General features: G+C 42.9%; 4 protein-coding genes and 1 non-coding gene across 10 annotated transcripts in view; 3 read left to right on the top strand and 2 right to left on the bottom strand.

Moving 5' to 3' along the window:
* The window catches only part of LOC108114892 (low-density lipoprotein receptor-related protein 6), a 32,634-nt gene extending 25,325 nt beyond the window's left edge, over positions 1-7,309 (top strand). Inside the window, 6 exon segments of the mRNA XM_017226051.2 lie at positions 1,460-4,449; positions 4,513-4,670; positions 4,730-4,999; positions 5,063-5,687; positions 5,747-6,013; positions 6,015-7,309. Of these exon segments, the coding sequence (XP_017081540.2) occupies positions 1,460-4,449; positions 4,513-4,670; positions 4,730-4,999; positions 5,063-5,687; positions 5,747-6,013; positions 6,015-6,548 (4,844 nt within the window). The 3' untranslated portion in view covers positions 6,549-7,309.
* A 199-nt stretch (positions 7,310-7,508) lies between these two features.
* LOC108114894 (golgin subfamily A member 1) lies at positions 7,509-10,332 on the bottom strand. The gene is given in 7 exon segments (XM_041819765.1): positions 7,509-7,823; positions 7,883-8,026; positions 8,028-8,123; positions 8,181-8,595; positions 8,903-9,009; positions 9,062-9,847; positions 9,915-10,332. Coding segments are annotated over 7 exon segments (1,845 nt in total). The 5' UTR covers positions 10,089-10,332; the 3' UTR covers positions 7,509-7,700.
* Positions 10,333-10,418: 86 nt separating this feature from the next.
* LOC108114893 (centrosomin) lies at positions 10,419-21,961 on the top strand. Of its 6 annotated transcripts, XM_041819761.1 has the most exons (11): positions 10,419-10,739; positions 15,582-15,625; positions 16,041-16,411; positions 16,471-16,737; positions 16,821-16,988; positions 17,057-17,275; positions 17,347-17,405; positions 17,480-17,709; positions 18,086-18,300; positions 18,759-20,886; positions 20,949-21,961. In XM_041819761.1, the coding sequence occupies exons 1-11, from the start codon at positions 10,555-10,557 to the stop codon at positions 21,203-21,205; spliced, it is 4,143 nt and encodes a 1,380-aa protein (XP_041675695.1). In that variant the 5' UTR covers positions 10,419-10,554; the 3' UTR covers positions 21,206-21,961. The 6 variants fall into 6 exon arrangements, with proteins under 6 accessions (XP_041675695.1, XP_017081545.2, XP_041675694.1 ...); XM_041819762.1 differs by lacking the exons at positions 10,419-10,739; positions 15,582-15,625 and adding an exon at positions 15,821-15,977; XM_041819760.1 differs by lacking the exons at positions 10,419-10,739; positions 16,821-16,988; positions 17,057-17,275; positions 17,347-17,405; positions 17,480-17,709 and adding exons at positions 11,492-11,694; positions 13,867-14,066 and having other exon boundaries at positions 18,106-18,300.
* Positions 14,572-15,496, top strand: LOC108114895 (lysozyme 1). Its single transcript, XM_017226064.2, has one exon. The coding sequence runs from the start codon at positions 14,898-14,900 to the stop codon at positions 15,408-15,410; it is 513 nt and encodes a 170-aa protein (XP_017081553.1). The 5' UTR covers positions 14,572-14,897; the 3' UTR covers positions 15,411-15,496.
* A 1,447-nt stretch (positions 21,962-23,408) lies between the features above and the next one.
* Trnai-aau lies at positions 23,409-23,482 on the bottom strand. Its single transcript has one exon. It is a non-coding gene; the product is annotated as a tRNA-Ile (tRNA).
* Between the last annotated feature and the right edge of the window lie 695 nt (positions 23,483-24,177).

The raw sequence follows: 24,177 nt of genomic DNA, 5'->3' as shown, positions 1-24,177 counted from the left end.
TTTAACGGCGCAATATCCATATAGGGTCGGGATGTATGCAAATATTCTTGAATTTGCACACTTTGCACATAAATCCTGTTGCTGCACATGGGGCCAACTACCAGGTGATGGTAACAAAAAAAATTTATGGGGAGTCTCCGGAAAAGTGGGCGTGTGCACGGTTGATGGCGTATGAGCAGGCAACCAAGCAAGCAACCAACCCACTTTGCAAAATGTCACCATTTTTGTTTTTGGTCCTCGTTTACCTACTCGCTCCTCCCTCACTCTTCACCTGGGAAAGCCCACGGTGCTTGATGGATTACTCGAGAGCCTGCTGCTCCTCCGCCTGGTTGCATAAATATTGCAAATGCCTGGCGCGCTGACAGGGGGGATCTGGGGATAAGGCTTGCAATTCACGCAGCGCAGCTCCTGTTGCCTTGTGGGTCAACATTTTGCAACTGAAAGTGGATCTCTCTTCAAAATAGTCTAGTAGGAATGCTTGAATTCCAAAAATATCTGAAGATGGTGGAGGGTATATATTGTAGATGGGATATAATAGCTTTACTAAGTACTAAGAGCCTGAAGTTCTTAAGTTTAATATGCTAAGAGTGGGTTTTAAGACTTTCAGGCATTCAATTTAACTGGAAAAGTAGCTTTAAGTAGACTTACTTGCAATATTTCAGAGAAAATCCATCAAAATATCTAGTAACGATAAACTATTATTATATACACAACATAAATTTGTTTAAGAACAAGTTTCAAACTTAAGTGCTGACAAAAAATGCAGCCCCTGCTATTAAATGAATGTTGATTAATTTTATAAAAGAACCCAATAAAGTTACGCACCATATAGAGAGCTGATACTTGAACTAACTATCAGGGTATTTTTAAGTGGCAGTGCTGTAGTAGACAACCGGCTGAAAATTTGTTCCACCTGGTGCGCCTCCATGCGCTTATTCATACGCAATTAGATCAGCTCAGCAGCGAAACAGCAGCTTGCAACTTGGAGTTGTACACCCATCCATCCACCCACATATGCTCCGAGAACATGAACACATAAATGGTAAACAAAGACCTGGCCTGGGCGTAGTTGGATTGCATTTACCATTTACTACGACAACAATTCCGGCTCTGCCATATTGTTAACCACTCGAGCCGGCGAACCTTGTTGCTTATTTAATTCTTGATGGCATGGTGCACTTGCACCCAACCTAGCTGCCACCTCCCGCGTCTTCTTGAATATTGCACTTATTAATTAGAAGTTGGCCTAGCATTCCACTAAATACTTAAAGCTACTTTAAATTATAAATTTTTTTAAAATGGGATTGTTTAGAGAACAAAAGTATCTTATGTTTAGTGAAAGAATATATATTAGGTTACTTTTTAAACTGTTTATGTTGTAAGAGTTGTATACTAAAGCTTAAAAAAAATCATTCTTAACTTCGAACTAATGTCTTTATATCCTCCCCCTTACTTACAGTTCACATGCCCAGCTCCTCATCTCTGATAGCCAGCCCGCCAGCTAGTGCGTTTGTCAATACGCCGGCCACCCTGCTTTTCACTACCCGCCATGACATCCAGGTAGCGAACATCACGAGGCCCACAGGAGGACCTCAAATTGATGTGATCGTAAAAGATCTGGCGGAGGCCATGGCCATTGATTTCTACTACGCCAAGAACCTGGTCTGCTGGACGGATTCCGGCAGGGAGATCATCGAGTGTGCCCACACCAACTCCTCTGCTCTGCAGCCGCTATTGCGGGCGCCCAAGCAAACTGTGATATCTACGGGTCTGGACAAGCCCGAGGGCCTGGCCATCGATTGGTATACGGACAAGATCTACTGGACAGATGGCGAAAAGAACCGGATTGAGGTGGCCACGTTGGATGGTCGATACCAGAAAGTGCTCTTCTGGACGGATCTGGATCAGCCACGAGCTGTGGCTGTGGTTCCAGCTCGCAAGTTGCTCATTTGGACAGATTGGGGCGAGTATCCCAAGATCGAGAGAGCTAGCATGGATGGAGATCCTCTTTCCCGCATGACTTTGGTCAAGGAGCATGTGTTCTGGCCCAATGGCTTGGTAGTGGATCTAAAGAACGAACTGATCTACTGGACAGATGGCAAACATCATTTCATCGATGTGATGAGACTGGATGGAAGCAGTCGCCGGACCATAGTTAACAACCTAAAGTATCCCTTTAGTTTGACCTTCTATGATGATCGATTGTATTGGACAGATTGGCAGAGGGGATCGCTGAATGCCCTTGACCTGCAAACCCGTGAGCTGAAGGAGCTAATAGACACACCCAAAGCACCGAATTCTGTTAGAGCTTGGGATCCCTCGCTGCAGCCATATGAGGATAATCCTTGTGCCCATAACAATGGAAATTGCTCGCATCTCTGTTTGCTAGCAACGAACTCTCAGGGATTCAGTTGTGCCTGTCCCACGGGAGTCAAGTTAATCTCACCAAATACCTGTGCCAATGGCTCTCAGGAAATGATGTTCATTGTGCAAAGAACGCAGATTAGTAAGATATCCCTGGATTCTCCGGATTACACAATATTCCCGCTGCCTTTGGGCAAGGTTAAATATGCAATAGCCATAGATTACGACCCGGTGGAAGAGCATATCTATTGGTCAGATGTCGAGACATTCACTATTAAAAGAGCTCATGCCGATGGCACAGGGGTGACTGATTTCGTGACCTCTGAGGTGCAACATCCCGATGGCCTGGCGTTGGATTGGCTAGCTCGAAATCTCTACTGGACGGATACGGTCACGGACCGGATAGAGGTGTGTCGTTTGGATGGAACGGCCAGGAAAGTGCTGATCTATGAGCATTTGGAAGAGCCAAGAGCCATCGCAGTGGCCCCTTCGCTGGGCTGGATGTTCTGGAGTGATTGGAACGAGCGAAAGCCCAAGGTAGAGCGTGCATCGTTGGATGGTTCTGAGCGTGTGGTTTTGGTCTCGGAGAATCTCGGCTGGCCCAATGGCATTGCCTTGGACATCGAGGCCAAGGCGATCTATTGGTGCGATGGCAAGACGGATAAAATCGAGGTGGCAAATATGGATGGGTCCGGACGGCGAGTGGTGATCAGTGACAATCTGAAACATCTGTTTGGCCTGAGCATTTTGGACGATTACTTATACTGGACGGATTGGCAGCGACGCTCTATCGATCGTGCCCACAAGATCACGGGTAATAATCGGATTGTGGTGGTTGATCAGTATCCAGATTTGATGGGTCTAAAGGTGACTCGATTGCGGGAAGTGCGAGGACAAAATGCTTGTGCTGTTAAGAACGGAGGCTGCTCTCACCTCTGCCTGAACCGACCCAGAGACTACGTCTGCCGGTGTGCCATTGACTACGAGTTGGCCAACGATAAGCGCACCTGCGTTGTGCCAGCTGCTTTCCTTCTGTTCTCCCGCCAGGAGCACATTGGTCGGATTTCTATAGAGTACAATGAGGGTAACCACAACGATGAGAGGATACCCTTTAAGGATGTGCGGGATGCTCATGCCTTGGATGTTTCTGTGGCCGAACGAAGGATTTACTGGACGGATCAGAAGAGCAAATGCATCTTCCGGGCTTTCTTAAATGGTTCCTACGTTCAGCGGATTGTGGACTCTGGTCTGATTGGACCCGATGGCATTGCCGTCGATTGGTTTGCCAATAATATCTACTGGTCGGATGCTGGAGCACGTCGCATTGAGGTGGCTCGCTTGGACGGCAGCAGTCGAAGGGTACTCCTGTGGAAGGGAGTGGAGGAGCCGCGATCCCTGGTTCTGGAACCACGACGTGGTTATATGTACTGGACAGAATCGCCAACGGACTCGATTCGCAGAGCTGCAATGGACGGTTCTGACTTGCAGACTATTGTAGCGGGTGCCAATCACGCAGCTGAGCTTACCTTTGACCAGGAGACTCGTCGTCTGTACTGGGCCACCCAATCTCGCCCAGCCAAAATCGAAAGTGCCGATTGGGATGGTAAGAAACGGCAAATCCTAGTAGCCAGTGACATGGACGAACCCTATGCGGTGTCCCTGTACCAGGATTATGTGTACTGGAGCGACTGGAACACCGGCGACATTGAGCGAGTGCATAAGACCACGGGTCAAAATCGCAGCCTGGTCCACTCAGGCATGACATACATTACTTCGCTGCTGGTGTTCAACGATAAGCGGCAGACTGGTGTTAATCCGTGCAAAGTAAACAATGGAGGTTGCTCACATCTCTGTCTGGCTCAACCCGGAAGACGGGGCATGACCTGTGCCTGCCCCACCCACTATCAGTTGGCCAAGGATGGCGTATCCTGTATTCCTCCCAAGAACTACATCATCTTTAGTCAGAGGAACAGCTTTGGCAGGTTGCTGCCAAACACCACAGATTGTCCAAATATTCCACTGCCCGTATCTGGAAAGAATATTCGAGCTGTGGACTATGATCCGATCACTCAACACATTTATTGGGTTAGCTTCAGAATAACCTTGATCAATATATTATTTTGATTAATCTTCTCCATAAAATTCCAGATTGAGGGCAGAAGTCATAGCATTAAACGGTCTTTGGCAAATGGGACTAAGGTCAGTTTGCTGGCCAATTCGGGGCAGCCTTTTGACCTGGCCATTGACATTATTGGCCGCCTGCTCTTTTGGACTTGCTCCCAATCCAACAGCATTAATGTTACTAGGTAAATATATAAATTAACTTTTTAATTCAATTTTATTTAATAATATTTTCTTTCTTCAGCTTCCTCGGCGAATCTGTTGGGGTCATTGATACTGGGGATTCGGAGAAACCTCGCAACATTGCCGTGCATGCCATGAAGCGTCTGCTCTTCTGGACAGATGTGGGCAGTCATCAAGCTATCATCCGAGCGCGAGTCGACGGCAATGAACGCATAGAGTTGGCCTATAAACTGGAGGGCGTCACTGCCTTGGCCTTAGATCAGCAATCCGATATGATCTACTATGCCCATGGCAAAAGGATTGATGCCATTGATATCAATGGGAAGAACAAGTGAGTTTAAATAATTATAGATAAAAAAGCATAAACTTATACTTTCCTCTTCTTTGCCCACAGAAAAACCCTAGTTTCCATGCATATATCGCAGGTGATCAATATCGCCGCACTGGGAGGATTTGTCTATTGGCTGGATGATAAAACGGGAGTTGAACGCATCACTGTTACTGGCGAAAGAAGATCAGCTGAGCTTCAGCGGCTGCCGCAGATCACCGATATCCGTGCCGTTTGGACGCCAGATCCGAAGGTGCTGCGCAACCACACCTGCCTGCACAGCCGCACCAAATGTTCTCACATCTGCATCGCCAGCGGTGAGGGAATGGCTCGCACTCGCGACGTTTGTTCTTGTCCCAAGCATCTGATGCTGCTAGAGGACAAGGAGAATTGTGGAGCTTTTCCGGCTTGTGGACCGGATCATTTCACGTGTGCCGCTCCCGTATCGGGAATCAGTGATGTGAACAAGGATTGCATACCCGCCTCCTGGCGCTGTGATGGGCAAAAGGACTGCCCGGACAAGTCGGACGAGGTGGGATGCCCCACCTGTCGAGCGGATCAGTTTAGCTGCCAGTCGGGCGAGTGTATTGACAAGTCCCTGGTGTGCGATGGCACCACTAACTGTGCCAATGGTCACGATGAGGCGGATTGTTGTAAGCGGTCAGGCGAGTTTCAATGTCCTATTAATAAGGTGAGTGTTTTTGTTTAAAACTTTATGAAATTGATTAATGTAGTTATAAATTCATTTAGCTCTGCATCTCTGCCGCCTTGCTCTGCGATGGTTGGGAAAACTGTGCCGATGGAGCCGATGAATCCTCCGATATTTGCCTGCAGCGTCGCATGGCACCCGCTACCGATAAGCGTGCCTTTATGATTCTGATTGGAGCCACCATGATCACCATCTTTTCGATTGTCTATCTGCTGCAGTTCTGTCGCACGAGGATCGGAAAAAGCAGAACGGAACCCAAGGACGATCAGGCCACTGATCCATTGTCACCTTCGACGCTGAGTAAATCTCCAAAGAGTATCAAAGATTGCTTCCGTCGCCGATGCTGTACGCATGTCCACTCTGAACTCGCGCAACAGCATGAACTCCTATGATCGGAACCACATCACAGGCGCCTCGAGTTCAACGACGAATGGTAGCAGTATGGTGGCATATCCGATTAATCCGCCTCCATCGCCGGCGACCAGATCACGTCGTCCGTACAGGCATTACAAGATTATTAACCAGCCACCACCGCCAACGCCCTGCTCTACGGATATTTGTGATGAGTCCGATTCCAATTATACGAGTAAATCGAACAGCAATAACAGTAATGGGGGAGCCACGAAGCATTCTTCCAGTTCGGCGGCCGCCTGCCTGCAATACGGCTACGATAGTGAGCCGTACCCGCCGCCGCCGACGCCGCGATCACATTACCACAGTGATGTGCGCATTGTGCCAGAGTCATCCTGCCCACCATCGCCGTCATCGCGAAGCTCAACGTACTTCTCGCCGCTCCCGCCCCCGCCATCGCCCGTACAGTCGCCCAGTCGGGGGTTTACGTAACATTTTGAGATTTACATGTAAAATGGAGAGGACAAGCCAAGCTTTTCGTTTTACCAATTTTATTATTTTCACAATTCTAATTTCTACAACTGATTTGTAAATATGTATGTGTGTTTAATTGGTCATTTAAGGCTTTAACTAATTTTAATCATAGCTAAGAGAGAGCGTCCATGCCTGGAGGACTTCGATCGATCTCGTTAAGTTTCATTTTGCCAGCCCGAGATTGCAACCAAATGCAACAATAGACTGCAAAATTTTGTAAGCGAAATGCAATTATTAGCAATTATCTTAGCTCTAAATGATGTAATCGTCGATAAGTCTAAGTCTTTTGAAATTCCGTGTGCCAAATTTTCCTGAAACCTGACACAAAATTTACAATTGACCTTACTAAGCAATTTTGATTTAAATGCATTTAACATCTAGACTTAGTTTAATGTTTAGTTTTAATGTGTAAATAGATATGTCTATTGTGGAAAGCAATATTGATAAATATGCCACTAATTCAACTGTCTTCTTAATTGTTATAAACACCAAAAAGTGCCTCAGTAATACGTGTGTTTTTTGTTTATTCTTAAATTCTCCTATATCATTTTTATATAGATATAGATAATACAAATGAATAGTTAGATATTCATATTACGTAGGTTTTTGCAATAAAAAGGAAATTTAAGTAAATTCATATTTATAGTTAATTTTAGAGAACGTAATATGTAACGAACAATATTTTTAAATGTAAAATGCAGTATTTTTAACAAAATTAAAAATTCGACTTTTATTTCTGTGGTTTTGCTGAACATGGATCTAATATCCATTCATAGGTGGCGCCACCGTAAGGGAGGACAGAATGGAAGCTATTAAAAGTAAGGTAAATTTGGTGTATTATACATATACTATCTACGCATGGAATTAAAAATTTGATTTTAGTTTAAAAGAAACTTAATAATATAAAAAAATACACCCTTTTACATAAATGTTAGTTTATTATAAAAATCACAACGGTAGAAATAAATACTATTTAACAAAATGGAATGTTGTCGGTAAACAAAATAACAGAGTGTTGCATATGCAATTGCTGTATATGTACAAATTACACAGAACGTTATGAATTGACTACAGACTAGAATACAAATGTGATTTATTGCAGTGGGTATCTTAAGTTGGCTTCATGCCGAACCAACTCATCTTCCAATTTAAAGTGTCATGCAGAAGCTTTTCCTCCTCGGATGTCAGTTGAAGTAATGTGGATACGGCACGGACAAGATGTCGTGCTTCCACCTAAAGGAAATAAACGTGATATAGGGATAATAAAGCAGGAAATGGATAGAATTGCATACCTCACGGCTGGTCAAGAACTTCACAATGACATGTTTCAAATATTGAAAATTAACTTCATCCATTATGATACAGTTGCCCTTGTCGCCAGATGGAAATGACTCCAGAGATGAACTTGAGATTCTGTGGCCAGGGATCGTTATCGGAATGAGATTCACTCTCTGTGGAGATCTGCGCACTACGCAATTCCTTTTGCACTGTTTTCTTTAAGTCAACCAAACGTTGGTTTAATGTTTTTATTGTCTATAACATAAAATAGTTAATTACAGTAAGGCAGTAACTTTTCAGTTTATATCTCACCTTATTTTTCTCGATTATTTCTAACTGAATACCCTCGAATTCGCTTAACTTCTGGGCATTGTCCTCGGCTGTGCTGCTGACCTGTTGCAGCGTTTGTCGGGCCTCGGATATATCTATTTCCAATTGATTATTTCTGTCCTGGAGATCGGTGGCTTCGGTGCGCTCTAAGCGCAACTGTTGCCGTAAAATGTCTTCGCTCTGGGCGATTTCCGCGTTGCGAAGTATTGCAGTCATTTTCTCTTCTCGTTCAATTTCCAGCTGCATAATGGTTTCGTCCAGCTGCTCGTGTTTTTCAGTCAATTGGGTCCGTAGCTTTTGGGCTACCTGCTCGGCGTTCGAGGCGTACTCGGTGAACCTGTCATCAGCCGCCGTGAGACGATTCTTGAGATCTTTTACCTCTGTTTCTAAAATTTTGCTGAGAACATTTGGTTTATTGGTTTACAAAATTCCATGAAGCGAAATAAGATATTTGAAGTAAACATATAGGCGTGCATTTTTTAAGGAAAAAATTTACCAATCAGTTTGCCAACGATTAAAATCAGTTTAATACGAAAAGAAAAACATTTACAATAGAAAACTACATAATAGGTATGGTCTGAAAATTCCATTTTCCTCAAAAAGTGGTATTAAGTAAACCAGGAACTTAAGTGATATGGTTAGTACGGCATTGTTGGGTTAATAAGTCTTACAAGTCCCAATGGAAATCGTCAGTATCGGGAGGCATACTCACAGATTTGTTGCGCTCAAAGAGGATTTGCTGCTCGTTCTCCTCTCGGCACTCTTTCAGGGCCACACTTAGCTCGTCAATTTCCTCCTCGAGCAGCTTGACCTAGGAAAAAAGTGGATTAATATTGGTAGCGTGGGATTAATAGTTAACCTACCTTATCGTCGCGCTGCCTAACTTCATCTCTTGCCTTTTCCAACTCGAATGAAACCTGTTTGCGGCTTTCAATGGCATCGTCACGGGATTTAAGGGCCTTTCGCTTTTCGGTAGTCTCCTCAGCCACTTGCTTGGATAATCGACTGACTTGAGTTTCCAGCGCCAAATTCTGACCACTCCAGGATCCCTTGATATCCGATAGCTGCAGATGGGCCTCTTCTAGGTGCTGCTCCAAAAGCTTATGCTCGCGGATAAGAGCCTGCACCTGTTGCTCGGAATTCAGCTTGCCCAGCGATTCGAGGCGGGACTCCTCTACGATCTTCATGCGTTTTTTGAGGTGTCTGTTCTCTTCTTGCACCGCTGCTAATGTGGTGGTCAGCAGGTTCTTTTCCTGCTGCATAGAATGCCGCAGTTGCTCCAGTTCGTCCCGCAAATCCTCGGCTACCGATTCCATTGGTCGCAGGCGCTCTAGTTCCTCGCTCAGTAATTCGATTTGCTGGCTCTGCTGTCGCATGTGACCCATGCGATCCACAGATTCCTGCTCACGGAAGCTCAGTAGGTTTTTAAGCTTGTCAATTTCGACCTGTTGAAGGTTCTGGATTTTTTCCTGCTCTTCGCAGTACATATCCTTCTGCGTTTGAGCCACTCGCACACTCTCCAGCAGGATTTCGTTGGTCTTGTCTACGCGGGTCTTCTCCTCCTGCAGCTGCTGCATTCCCTGCGTGATGGTAGACACCTTGGTGGTGAGCTCGTTGCACTGACTCCGCAGCTGGCAAAGTTGCTCTGACTGCAAAAAGAGTACAGGTGTTTATCCGTTTTATCTATATGTATACACAAATAGACTGTTTTTTTACCTCATTGTAGAATCCGCCACCGCCCACATCATCAGCTGAATTGGAATTAATGCTAACGCGGCGACTACGCAGCCGGTAATTGTTGTTGTTATTGCTGGGATAACGCTGATTGGCCGAATGGACCACATCCTCACCAGTTTCCTCTTTGATTTTGTTTTTCAGTGTGGCAAACATTGTTACTAATTTTTGAGGGGGAGCTTTTCGACTAGCTGGTGTTGTTTTCCCACTGTGTATTACCCCCGGACAGAAGTTGGTCTAGTTTTGGTTGGGGGCTAACGAAAACGTGCCAGCGAAGCGTTTATAGCATGGCGTTTATATCTTTGGTCGTTGCGTTCCAGTTGCTTATCAGGGAAATGGTAATTTTCGTAAACCGTCGATGTTGTTTACCATCGATAAGCATCGACTTTCCGTAGACAGAAATCGACAAACAGTGCTGCCATACTATTCTAGCAACTTTTTCTTTTCATATGGCAATGCTAAAAAGGTGACTGGTTGCATTTCGATAACGGACGCCTAAAACAGCTGATACAGCGCGCTTCATTTTCCAAACAGAAAAAAAACTAATTGTTAGTAGCGTCCTTTGTGAAATTGTTAAGTGTTAGAGTTATTAAAAACAAAGAAAGACTTCAAAGGACCTCGTATGGACCAGTCTAAGCAAGTTTTGCGGGACTATTGCGGCGACGGCAATGGTACCTGCGCATCGTCCTTGAGGGAAATCACCTTGATTGAGACGGTGACCAGTTTTCTGGAGGAGAATGGCGCGTCCGAAATTGACAGAAGGGTTCTACGCAAATTGGCGGAGGCATTATCCAAAAGTATTGATGAGTAAGTCGATAACGAAAGTTTGAAAATTTCCAATAAGAGTTGATTTTAAACCCATTATATGTGCTTATATTCCTGGTTTACTGCGAGTGCGCAGCTGATGATCACCATGTGACATGGTGATCGTGCCCACTGTGATCGGGAACTAACGTTCTCAGCTGGAGCTCTCCCAGATTTGTACTGCTCTGCCTTAGAGGGGGAGGTATGCTGATAAACACAAATACATACATATGTATGTACTTTACGGGCAAATTACCCACCCCTTCTGCTCAAAGAGAGCAGCAATAACAAAACTACACTAGGAAAAAGATTATTTAAAGATTAATTAAAAAAATACATTAATATTATATTTTATTTATTAAAAAATATGATTTTTATGTCTCAATGTAGAATTAATTTTTAGAAATGAACAAATTAGGAATATGTAAGAATTTATAAAAATTGTATGAATACATATTAAAATGTATTATTTTTATATAACTTTTTATTCTTGCTATATAATTTTTTATAAGTAGTCCTAAATTTATATAGCAAGCTAAAGTCATATAAAAAAAATCCGAAAAAGGTGAATCAACTTAATTTTCAATCGAAATATAGTATCTTCAAAGTATGCAACAGATTCTTTGATCACATAAAATATAGGATAAATAAGCTGAATTTCTTTTTCTCTTAGTGTATGGCTACGGCTATTCCGCATTGGGAAATGCGTAACATCTGCTCAGCGCATTTTCCTTTCGTCACAGATGAGTCTCAGTTTTCCTCCCATTCGGTTCTCTCGCTTCATGAAGCGAAGGTCTCTCTTTATCGGTCGCATCGTATTTTCAGTCAGTTATGTTCTAGCTTTCGGTTTATTTGGACGTATAAAGAGCATTTTTTGGTTTATTTTGCTTTCCTCTCGGCTATCAATCGTGCCATATATACATATATACTTACACATACGGTTATATATAAATAAATAGTAAGAATCAGCGGGTCAAGCGTTGTGCGGGTGTGTGAGTGTTTGATTGTACATACATATCTGTACATAAGTGCAATTGTTTATATTGCACTGCGAGATACGAAAGTGATAGATTGATTTGTTTTTACTGCATACATCGGCTGTGGATAAGCGATTCAGAGGATGCTGGTGGTTCTCGAGTGAAAAATACAATGAATTATATACATATATGAAGTACAAAGTGTGCTCGGATGTACAATGTAATATATATGTACATACTTAGGAATACTAAAGATTTCTGTGGTGGTGCCCCAAGCTGTTGTTGTTGTTGTTATTCGTTTATTTGGTTTTGTCGCCGCGATGCTGCGGCTAATTTTAGTCGGGGAAAAACGTATAGAAATTAATTTGTTTGTGGAATAGAGAACATTCCACACTTTTCAATCGTCGTATCATTTAATTTGCGTTAGTTTAACATTTCCTGAAATTCCTAGTTCCTCATAAGTCATAAGTTTTATCAGTCGGGAGTTTCATATGTTCTATGTGTGTGGGTTAGTACCTAAACATATGCATACACACGTGCATTCAGCCAGGGGTCATGGACTCGAGGAATTAACCCCTACGGAGTAAAAACGGAACCTCTTTTGTTGCCCTCTAAAACTTCACTGCTGTTTGGTCCCTACCCTGAATAAAGCATCCTGCCCTAGAAAGTACAGTATCGGATGATTCCAGTTACATTTTTATATTTTAAGGGACCTATAAATACAAAAGAAAAGTATTTTTCAAATATTGTAAATTGCTCATAAAGTTCGTTTTTTCCTTAATGTGATATTTTGTATAATAGGATTGCCCATAACGTTTTAATGTTTAAAATGCAAAAATGGAAAATTTGAAAGATCAAAATCGAAATTCCTTTCCCTTTAATGTAGAGCTACAACATATACTTAATAAAATGAGTTATGATTCATATTATGAGTTTTTATGTTAATCTTTCCAATTAAAAAACTAAATAGAAAAAATTTAATTCCTGGAAAAAAAGTTTCTTTGAAATGTCAAGCAAGCGCCGCAGTCTTTGTTCGTGCTAAGAAAGTCTGCATTGATTACAATTAATTATGATTATTCAAGTTATTAATTAAGATATTGCTAGTTTGGAGAGTCAACAGATGTTTCTTAAAGGATGTCACCGCCATTTTATGCATTGTTTTACTAATGTACATTTTCAAATAATTCTATAAGAGAATATTATCGGTAATCAGCAAGTACATTTGGACAATAACAGACTACCTTGCATTATCTGCCAAAAAATCTTTAAGCTTAAGTAGAACTCCAGCCATATGGTTTTTATCCGCAATACTACCTTCACGCATCTACCTTCACATATCACAGATATGTATGCTCAGTGCACTTCTGTTTATTGTTATTGTACTTCTTTGTTGAGTAATGCAGGCGCCTTTGCGTGTCATTGGCCATAGTTTGACACCCACTCGAGGCGCGCCAGGCAGTCAGGTAGATGAGCGCAGGTTCACCGGGAGAGATGATAATGGGCTGTTAACTGCAGTCTACCTGGTAATATAAGACCGCTAAAATGCATTTATGATTTAGTTCAGGTGTTAATCAAAGAGACACATGTTCTAACACGTTTCCAATGGACACCTGTTGTTGCTTACCAACCAATACAGGTTACGTTCCTCAGCTGAAACCATTGATTTTCATTACCACCATAGTAACCGATAGTCGAAAGCCAAAACAAAACATTGAGAGGAAAATGTTTGACAGAGTTCTGGCGTCCGGTTCACAATTGCCGTTTCTATTGCGGTCGCCTCGTTGCATTTTGCTCAATTCCCAAAATAAATTACAACCAAATAGGTGTGTGTGTATCTTGAAAGATGGTGTGGCCCACATGTGCCGTCGTCCTTCCCCTATCGTTGGGACGGATCCCATTCGTAGGAGCGCCAGACTCTTTGAAGCTTCTTCCGCTCTACGGCTGAATGCTCCTGATTGCTGCGCACGTCGGCCAGCAGCCCATGACTCACCGGCTCGACGACTGCCCCTTGGAACACGGCATGGCGGATACGTAACGAAGTCTGGCGTGCGCCGCAAAATTATTTAGGGAATAAAGCCAAGAACAACAACAACCACTGCTAGGGATGACGTGTCCACCCCGTGTAAAAACAACTAATTAAATCTCAAATTTAGAGTCGCTGCAAATATATACAGATAAACTATATATATATATATACAAACTGAAGAAAATAAAAACGAATAAGAAGGCAAATGCTAAATGAAACATAGAATATGGCTGGTATCTTTCGATCTTCATCACAAAACCACTCGTCCGATGTACCTGGTTCTCCATTCAAGAGATATTCTCTAAATTCCAGCAGTTCAGCATTCTGGTAAGTTCTGGTTGTTTTATAGTTGTGGGGCTTACGGTACGTAATCTATACTGGGTTAATTGGACTTCCCTATTTTGAGGCGCGGAAGTGTAATCTCATCCATTTCGACTTGCGGTTTTTGGAAGTGCGATCATTCAAGTGTGACTTTAGCTAAATATTCAGTTCACACAGAGCAATTGGCCAAAAAAAAAAAGGTTGATTGCCGTTTTGGGCAATTGGGTGTGTCGTTAATTAAAAGAACAAATGTACAGTGCGGATCGTAAAATCAAGAAGCTATTCATTGAGAACTATATGGTTGAGGGTCAATCGGAGTGTAATTTAGAAATAGTTCTCAAGTTTTATGTAAAATTTAGACTAAGTTCGCTGGGTTTTCCTTGAGTTACTTCTTGATAATTGAATCTTTTAGAAAAGATCTCAATTTGATTTCATTATGTTTCCCCGTAGTATAGTCTATAGTGTTCATTTGAATGAAAGCAATTCTATCATTTTCACGTCCCAATGGATAGCTAAGGAAAACGAAATCAGTTTATTAATTAGCAAATAATGTTCAGAATAGAAAACCCGATTGATTCTAGTTGTTATTGTTGGTATAAGGAGAAATGACATTAATTAATAGTAGATATTTAGTTGTCAGAACAAAGTGCAACAGCGCCCGTTGCATTGTTCGTCAATTTTCCAGTATTTATTACCAATTTAAGTCATAAGCCATACCAAATAATATAAACCGGTTTTAGAATCGGATTAAGCGGGCTAGCCAAGATCGTTTGATACTAGTTGATACCTTGATGGCCGGAGTTAGGAGAGCCACTTTGTGACTGGAACTTGCTTGGAATGGTCCGATCAAGTTGGTTGAAAGCGAGAGTACTCCCGGTGTTGTGGTTCCTGTTACAGGGGACTCCTTTGCTGGCCATTCGCTTAAAGCCCTGCGAACTTGCTGGCCAGCTTTATATATTGGATGTCCCGAAATCGGAGTTGCCTTTGTGGCTTTGCATTGCGGAGTTTGAGAGTCGCTTCAACACTCACGTTGTGGGTCAGGCCAATGAGGATGGCTCTCGGGATTACGGAATATTCCAAATTAGTGATCGTTATTGGTGTGCGCCACCAAATCATACGGAATACTATGCATTCAATGATTGCAATGTAAATTGCACTCGCCTTCTCAGCGACGACATCACCATGGCCGTCCAATGCGCCCGTCTCATTCAGAAACAACAGGGCTGGACGGCTTGGTCTGTCTATCCGGAGTTCTGCAATGGAACTTTGGAAACCATCGATGAGTGCTTTCAGTCTGGCAATTCCACTGATTGCTCGACCAGCGAGTTGGAAGAGGTCAAAGATTGTTAGAGATAGCTGCCCATTATGTCATCACTGCCGAAAAATATTTTTGTGTGAATTTGTATATGCAAAATTAAAATCTTAATTACCGTTGATATTCGACTTGTTTTATTGGATGTTCTGCGAGGTCGCAGCGAGCTGTTATTAATTAATTTTAATAGATTTCCTCTTTCTTTACAGCACCAGTCCGGGAGCTCTGCAAGATGTCACCATGGAGAACTCATGTAAGTTGTAATGCTCAGGCGAATCTGAAAGATAAAAATGGTAACTCGTTTTAGCAGAAGTAAACGTCTTAAAATATATTAGATTTATAATTTTTTATTTTCGAATTTAAAAAGTTAAAAAGTTGGCTATGACATTAATGTTAGTTTGTTTTTAAATGAATAAAATTGAATATTAGGATTTCGTTTTGGCAAACACACAAGCATTTGTACATTTATTCGGTCGTACAGTTGCCTTTTTATATTTTCTATATAATTGCGCCTTAACGGCTGAAACGAAAAGTAAAAGTCATGAACAGAAATCGTTCCTCATCCTCGCATAATCTGAGAAATTCACAGTCCCAAGACTTTCTCAGTCAGTAAACGAGTACTTTAAGTAACTTAATTCATTTTAATCTTATCAACTTTTCTTTTTCAGATGCCAGTTTTGATGTGGCGCGACCTCAGGGCGGCAGTCACTCGCCCATAATGCAAGGTCGATCTGTGCGCGAGTTGGAGGAACAGATGTCCTCGCTGCGCAAGGAGAACTTCAATCTGAAGCTGCGCATCTACTTCATGGAGGAGGGTCAGCCGGGCGCACGTGCAAACCATTCCCCCGACTCCTTGAACAAACAGCTCATCGATGCTAAGATTGAAAATGAGTTGCTGAGGAAAACTGTCGACGAGAAGATGGAGCTGCTAAAGGATGCGGCAAGAGCCATTTCCCACCACGAGGATATGCAGCGCAAAGCGGACTTTGAAAGTCAGACTATTATTGATGAGTTGCAGGATCAGATTCGCTCCTACGAGGTGGGTTTTTGTTATATATTTAATGTACTGATGTATTAATTGTGGTCTCCTATTCACAGATGGCAGAGTCAGGCCAAGGGGGTAAAAACGTTGCATTTGATGACAGAAAGCTGCAGCGTCTTGAGTCGGAAGTCCAAAAATTGGAGGAGGAACTTGTGGAGTCTGACCTGCGCAACACTAAGATAAAACACGATCTGGAATTTACATTGGCCGAGCGCCTGGAAACTATAACGGCCTGTGAGGCCAAGATTCAGGAGCTAGCCATCAAGAATGCTGAACTAGTTGATCGCCTTGAAAAGGACGCAGAAGCCGCCGAGACGTCAAACGTAAGTAAAGCTAGACATTAGTAATTTTCCTTTAAAGCAGATAGGGGGTGGAATCAAGAGGTTAAAGAGAACTGTATGCTTAGAGGATCATAGAGCAGTTAAAGGTCACGATTGAAGAGTGTCGGGCTGAAAACCAGAATCTGGTGTCCTCTATAAGTGCCATTGAGGTCCAGCTGGGGCGTCAAGTCAGCTCTATGAAGGAGACCAACAATACGATAGACGTTCAGCGTCAGTCCATCCAGCTTTTGGAAGTGAGTCTTCAACTTCAACTTCCTTACCCCTTCGCTCCTTAAATTGCAATACCCCTCCCCTCCATAAGGGCACAATCAAGCGTAAGGAAAAGTCTTATGGAAGTATCTTGAATAGCCTGCTGGAATATGAAGAATTGATAGCTAAGTTGAACGCCGAGCTAGATATATTGCGGAAGGAGAACGTATACTTCCGTGACCTCTCCGACAATCTGCAGCAAAAGAAGCTGCTGCAGTGGGATCATGGAGTGGCTATAGTGCCACCGATACGCACGGCAGCGGATACCGGGGTTGGTATCACAAATTCTTCTGAATGTAGCGGCAGCACGTCCTCATTGCACTCAAACCTTTCATCGATCAGTGTTTTGTGTGGCAGTCCGGGACCTTCGTCGCACAAGAGCCTTTGCCAATGGAAATCCAGTCAGGTGAAGCTCTTACCATCATCCAGCGATCTGTGTGTTCAGCTCCTAAAACGTCGTTGTCCACAGCAGCAGCAGCAGCAGCAGCACCACATCGGTATCCGAATCCACAGTTTCTTCAACAGCGAGTACACCACCACAACAGTCATGCCACTTTGTTGGCCGTAACGGCTCCCAGTACGGCCTTCTACAACTATTCGCTGCCAAGCTTTACTGGATTCCGGCAGTTCCTGTGGCGCTGGGGCACGTAGCCCTTAAACTCATATTTCTGATGGTGCGGGTGCATTCCTGTCTGCAGTATAACCGTATGCCGCTTCGATTGTCTTCTGATGGTATAGATTCCGTCACCAGAATAGAGTTGCCTTCGCTGCAGTCTCGCTCATCCAACGGGATGTTTTGCCTGTCCTATTTGGATGGAACCCTGTTCTCCCTTTAATCATCCACATCTCTTTCGTTCCGGTTTTGTTGATCGTTGATAGAAATCCAGTGAATCCGAAGTTGCCATATATCCAATACGAACGATGTCTGTCGCCCGTCCAGATGTTGACAAATTTTCCTTTGAAGTGTATTAAATTTTATCCCTATTATTGTCGCAATCTCAATTTAATGAATGTTCCTGAATCCCATTAAATGTAAAACCTAAGATTTTGCGTTGATTCTTTTTGAAGCCACTTAATTTAGGGATCTGGTTTCCCTTGCAGGCGAAGCGTGAACTGGGTGCCCAACTGGCGGACAAGATATGCGAACTGCAGGATGCCCAGGAGAAGCTTAAGGAGCGCGAAAGGATTCACGAGCAGGCCTGTCGCACCATACAGAAGCTAATGCAGAAGCTGAGTAGCCAGGAGAAGGAGATTAAGAAGCTCAATCAGGAGAAGGAACAGTCGTCGAATAAGGAGGTGAGGATTTAATGGATATATTTGTTTATTTTATTTAGTTTTGGTTTATTTAATTAAAAAGTGACACAACCTTCTGTTGCCTGAGTTCACTAAACGAACTTGTAGGGAATTGGGTTGCTAAAAATACAAAGAATACCTTAACATATGTCGTTTACATTTTTAGGCTGCCATGTATATGTCGTCCGAAAAACTACTAATTGTGCATGACACAGAAACATTTTTAAAGATATTTATAAACCAATTAAGAAAACTAGCCAAAAGTTTGTTAAAAATCGGACCAAAGAATTAACAATAATAGCCTACCTTACACATTTATAGGATTTTTCTTTTTGTAAAGCTTTAATTTCATGAAGTAACTAGATTAGTTGTTCAATTTAGAAACCAATTTTGTATAACTAAAGTATTTCTAATTTTTCGTTTTACAATAAAACTAATTTTAAATAATATATTCCTTCCAGAAGGACAGCAACAAGGCCACCGTATCTCCATCGACCACAGGCCGCTCGATGAGCGACAACGAGGCCAGCTCCCTGGAAATCTCAACCAATCTGAGGGTGCGCTATGAACTGAAGATCCACGAGCAAGAGGAGAAGATCAAGCAGTTGCAGGCAGAGGTCAAGAAGAAGACGGCCAACTTGCAGAATCTGGTCAACAAGGAGCTGTGGGAGAAGAATCGTGAGGTAGAACGCCTCACCAATTTGGTGGCTAAACAGCAAAAGATGCTGCCGCAGATTGGCGAAGAGTCCGCTGGCGAAGCAGACCTGCAGCAATCCTTTACAGAGTCAGAATATTTGAGGGCTCTGGAACGGAACAAGCTACTCCAAAAGAAGGTGGACGTGCTCTTCCAACGCTTGGCAGACGATCAGCAGAATTCCGCCGAAACTGGACAACTGCGACGAGATCTTCAGCAAGCTCGTATGGATGTGGAGACGTCGGATAAGTGGCGACAGGAGTGCGTCGATGTCTGCGGTGTTCTGACCAATCGATTGGAAGAGTTGGCTGGTTTCCTTAACTCTCTGTTGAAGCACAAAGATGTCCTCGGGGTGTTGGCTGCTGATCGTCGCCACGCCATGCGAAAGGCTGTGGATCGCAGCTTGGATCTTTCGAAGAGCCTTAATATGACGCTGAACATGACTGGTGCTTCCTTGGCTGATCAGAGCCTCGCACAGCTGTGTAATCTATCTGAGATCCTGTACACCGAAGCAGATGTTAGCAACAAGACTTTTAATTCCCATGAGGAAATCCATGCCGCCAGTTCGATGGCTCCAACTGTAGAGAACTTGAAGGCGGAGAACAAGGCTCTTAAAAAAGAGTTGGAAAAACGTCGAAACTCCGAAGGTCAGCAGAGAAAGGAACGTCGCTCCCTTCCATTGCCCTCTCAACAGTTGGATAACCAAAGCGAGTCGGAGGCTTGGTCAGAGCCAGATCGCAAGGTTTCTCTGGCGCGCATTGGTCTGGACGAAACCTCGAACAGTTTGGCGGCGCCGGAACAGCCAGCCAGTGAGTCGGAGAGCGAAGGAAGAGCCTGCGCCACCCGCCAGGATCGTAATCGCAACAGCGAACGTATTGCCCAGCTGGAGGAGCAGATTGCCCAGAAGGACGAACGTGTCCTGAACGTGCAGTGCCAGTTGGTTGAGCTGGACAACCGATACAAACAGGAGCAACTGCGCTGTCTGGATATCAGTCAACAACTGGAGCAGTTGCGTGTCATCAACGAGGCTCTGACTGCGGACCTGCAGGCTATAGGTTCACACGAAGATCAGCGAATGGTGGAGCTGCAACGCCAGTTGGAGGCTAAGAATCAGCAGATTGACCAACTGAAGTTGGCACTGAGCACTTTGACTGCGGATTCCCAGATAACCGAAATGGAACTGCAGACATTGCAGCAGCAACTGCAGGAAATGGAGCATGAGCACGCAGATTCATTGGAGAAACTGCAATCCCAACTGGAGCAACACAAACTGGAGTCAATGCAACAGTTGGAAGAGCACGAGCGCCTGCACCAGGAGACTCTCGGACGCGACTGGGTGGCCATAGCCACTTACCAGGAGCAAGCTGAACAGCTTTTAGAACTGCAACGATCCCTGGACTATCACCAGGAGAACGAGAAGGATCTGAAGCAGACACTCGTCGAGAACGAGCTGGCCACGCGAGCCTTGAAAAAGCAACTTGACGAGAGCACCTTGCAGGCATCGAGGGCAGTGATGGAACGCACGAAGGCCTACAACGATAAGCTTCAACTGGAGAAGCGTTCCGAGGAACTTAAACAACAACTGGAGGCCCTCAAGGAAGACCAGAAAAAGCTTATGCAGAAACGCTCCAATAGCAGCGATATCTCTCAGTCAGGTTACACTTCGGAGGAAGTGCCCGTACCCATGGGACCACCCTTGGGTCAGGCTACATCTTTAAAACTGGCTGCTGCTGCAGTCGTGTCCCAGAGGGTAAACACATCATCCCCCGATCTGGGTATAGAAAGCGATGCTGGAAGGATTTCAAGCGTGGAGCTATCCAATGCTCAGCGGGCGATGCTCAAGATTGTAGAGATGAAAACCGAGGGTGCAGCTGTACAAAAGACAAAGTCAGAGGGTGAGTTTGTTAAAATCATGCCACAAAAAGATAAACCTTTTAAACAGTTTCTTTTTCAATAGAATCCACATCTTCCGACGCCAAGACCAATATGCCAACTGCTGGAGCCACAGCTCATGACTGTGCCAAGGTAGATCTTGAAAACGCCGAGTTGCGGCGCAAACTAATCCGCACCAAGCGCGCATTTGAAGACACCTACGAAAAGTTGCGTCTGGCTAACAAAGCAAAAGCACAAGTCGAGAAAGACATCAAAAATCAGATACTAAAAACTCACAACGTTCTGCGAAACGTTCGCTCAAACATGGAGAATGAGTTATAACGATCGCGCCGACGTCCAGAAAATCAGCATTAACCCGAGAGGCCATTTACTCAATTTTCATTTGCCATTTTCAAATTGTTCTTGCCATTTTCATTTTTTGACTACATTGTATTTCTTTTTTTGTTGTCTCGTTGCTAACTTGATATTGATTTATATATATTTCTTGTGTTTGAAGAGAACAGAAACAACGAAGTTATTAATACGAAATACCCATGCATTTTCTAAAGACTGTTGAGGGAATCGAACCCATTGAATGAAATAATATCATACACACACACACACCTGTTTTTTGCACAACACAAATTTAATGAATTAACCGAGTGCTGGCAAAATGTATCTAACCCGGCGCACTCATTCATATTGAATGACACATGTATATTATAATGTATATATATCCTTCTAGTACCTAAACTTTTACGAATATTCTTTAGCATATTTGTCCTGATCCTTGTGGTCGAATGATCCTCGATTTTTGTATAACCTGCCTGTAGTTACTGCCTATTTAATGTATACTCCTACTGCTTAACTGCTCTTAATCCCTGATTTCAGTTAATCATCGAAACGGATATTGAAATAATTGTTTGACTTACCCACCAAAAACGGTGTAACCACGTTGCCATCCAATAACTCTGTTTCGAAGCATCCTTTGTACAATGTGTAAAAAGTAGTGTGCGGTGTCCTGGAGAACAAGACCTAGAACTTAAGTCATTTGTAACCTGTCGTTTTATGAAATAAACAATTGCGTTAGAATTACAATCGTCTTTTGTACTTATTTGGATTTGTCAACGTCGTAAACATCTTAATTAGTTCAAAGAGAGGTAAATTAAGTAAAAGAATGCCATTTCAAAACTGTATATTTTATAATGTATATAATATGGAGTTATTTTTATGTTAAAATATAATTGGTAAAATAGATAGAATATTTACCGGTCGTTTTAAACACACATCCAACGATATCCGATAAATTGCAAGCAGGTGATTCCGGGCAACGTTGCCAGATCTGCAAAAAAGCGAATGCAACCATGCCAGCTGCGAATAATAAAAAGCGCAAAATGATAAACAGTAAAAACGAGCGTCGGCACTCGTATTTACTATAATAATAAAGCTATAAGGTGTTAAGACTAATTGAGTTCCAAGTCCAAATAGAGAAAATCGTGTGCAACGGTGTAAGACTACCTTATCAGTCTAGTTACCTCTTTGTTTACTCCCTTATCAATATATGTTCATATGTACATACATATGTATATGAACTTTATATAGAATACCCATCAGTGCGTAAATATTAGTGCGAGTTTAGTGTATGTCATCTATGCTGACATAAATGAAATTACCCTTCTTCGAGGAACTGAACTGAACGGATTGTGTGGAAATACAAACTGAAGCCAAACAACGGTCGCACTTTTCTTGGTTTTCAATTCTGCGTTTGTCTCGGATGTTTACGTTCGGTCACCAGTTGCTCAGCAGGAAGCTATGCCCTCTATTTCACGCCTTCGTCTGTCATATCGCCGCAACGAGTACCCCGAACCTGGTCTCCTAAATACTTGTGAGTAATAGCACACCTCAAGCCGTGCAAGTTCAAACTTCTGTATTCCATAAGCTGTGAGTCCGGGCAAATCTGTAGCTTTCTAGGAATAGCCTATGGGCATATAACAGTATGCCCTCCAGAAGAAGAACCATTTAATGTTATCAAAAGTAAAACATTTATAGTATAATTCCGATGATCGACGTACAAAAGTTTTCAGTAAATTAGCAGAAACAGATTAAACAGTTATACTCATCATAGCTTAATTACTTTCTGAAACACTTGGGTAATTAGTATTCAGAAGGGAAAGGGAAGTAATTCTAATTTACTAACATAACTCATGATTCACTGGTTACTTAAATTTCGATAAACTTGGTGATTACATATGTATAAGTTCAAAACTCACTTCTCACTTTAAACTCTCATCACCTTCTGTATATATATATATATATTTAAATTTATACATAGTTTAAAAACATATAAATTCAAAAAAGTAAAGTAATACTGTACATTGCCATAATGTATTTTGGTCACAGCATTCTTTTACACCCCCCTAAAATAGAATTTAATAGCAAATATTGATACAAGAATGGTGAATCTCGGTTGCTGACAATAAAAAGATAAGATTACTATAACGGCACTTGGATAAAAAAAATAGCTTTAAGAAAAAAATTATCAAGCTGGCCCATGAGGGGATCGAACCCGCGACCTTCGCGTTATTAGCACGACGCTCTAACCAGCTGAGCTAATGGGCCGCGATGACTTCGTGCGACCAAAAGCAATATAAGTTACTGCAACGAGTACTAGCCGTGATTGCATACTTTCTCTTGGAGAAATGTAAAATATAAACAGTCACATTTTCATAGTTGCCCAATTTATCTCGTAGTTTATTTAGTGCCTGGCTTGGCCTGGCCCACATTCAAGGCGTGTATTCCGGAGCGACACATATATTTTTGAAAAGTTTTCATAGTCCATAGTCGCCTTCGGCAGCAAGGGCTCGGGAACATGGTGTTCGTGGACCGAATGCGGCTGTGGGTTGTTGTTCCTTTTTCCCGTGAAGGATCCGCAGTTGGCTTTTGACTTCGGTTCGGTTTGAACGTATTTTTATTTTTTGGCTGCGGCGCTGCGTCAGCTGCAATTGTTTTGCCATAGCCGTGGGAAATCGTTGAAAGCGGACCCGCAATCCCGCTACTTTTCGTACTTTTTGCAATTACGGCGTAGCGTAATTGGAAAGGTGTAAATACTCAGTTTAGCACTGCAGTTTTGGGCCACTTGAATTTGCGAGTGCAGTTCGATAATGTGAAGGTTTTCCGCCGTGAGCGACGCTTTAAATATTTAAAGATTTAAGCTAGGAAGATTGATTCGATTCCTGGCAATGAAGGCACTTGAAAGTATATAATAGATACTCGTACTCGTATCTCCACCAACGAAAGCGTGCCCGGTCTTGATA

The sequence above is a fragment of the Drosophila eugracilis genome, unplaced genomic scaffold (genome assembly GCF_018153835.1).
Source record: "Drosophila eugracilis isolate 14026-0451.02 unplaced genomic scaffold, ASM1815383v1 contig_90, whole genome shotgun sequence".
In the NCBI taxonomy this organism is placed as follows: domain Eukaryota; kingdom Metazoa; phylum Arthropoda; class Insecta; order Diptera; family Drosophilidae; genus Drosophila; species Drosophila eugracilis.
The sequence above is the reverse complement of the archived record's forward strand: the minus strand, read 5'-3'. Positions and strand labels throughout refer to the sequence as shown.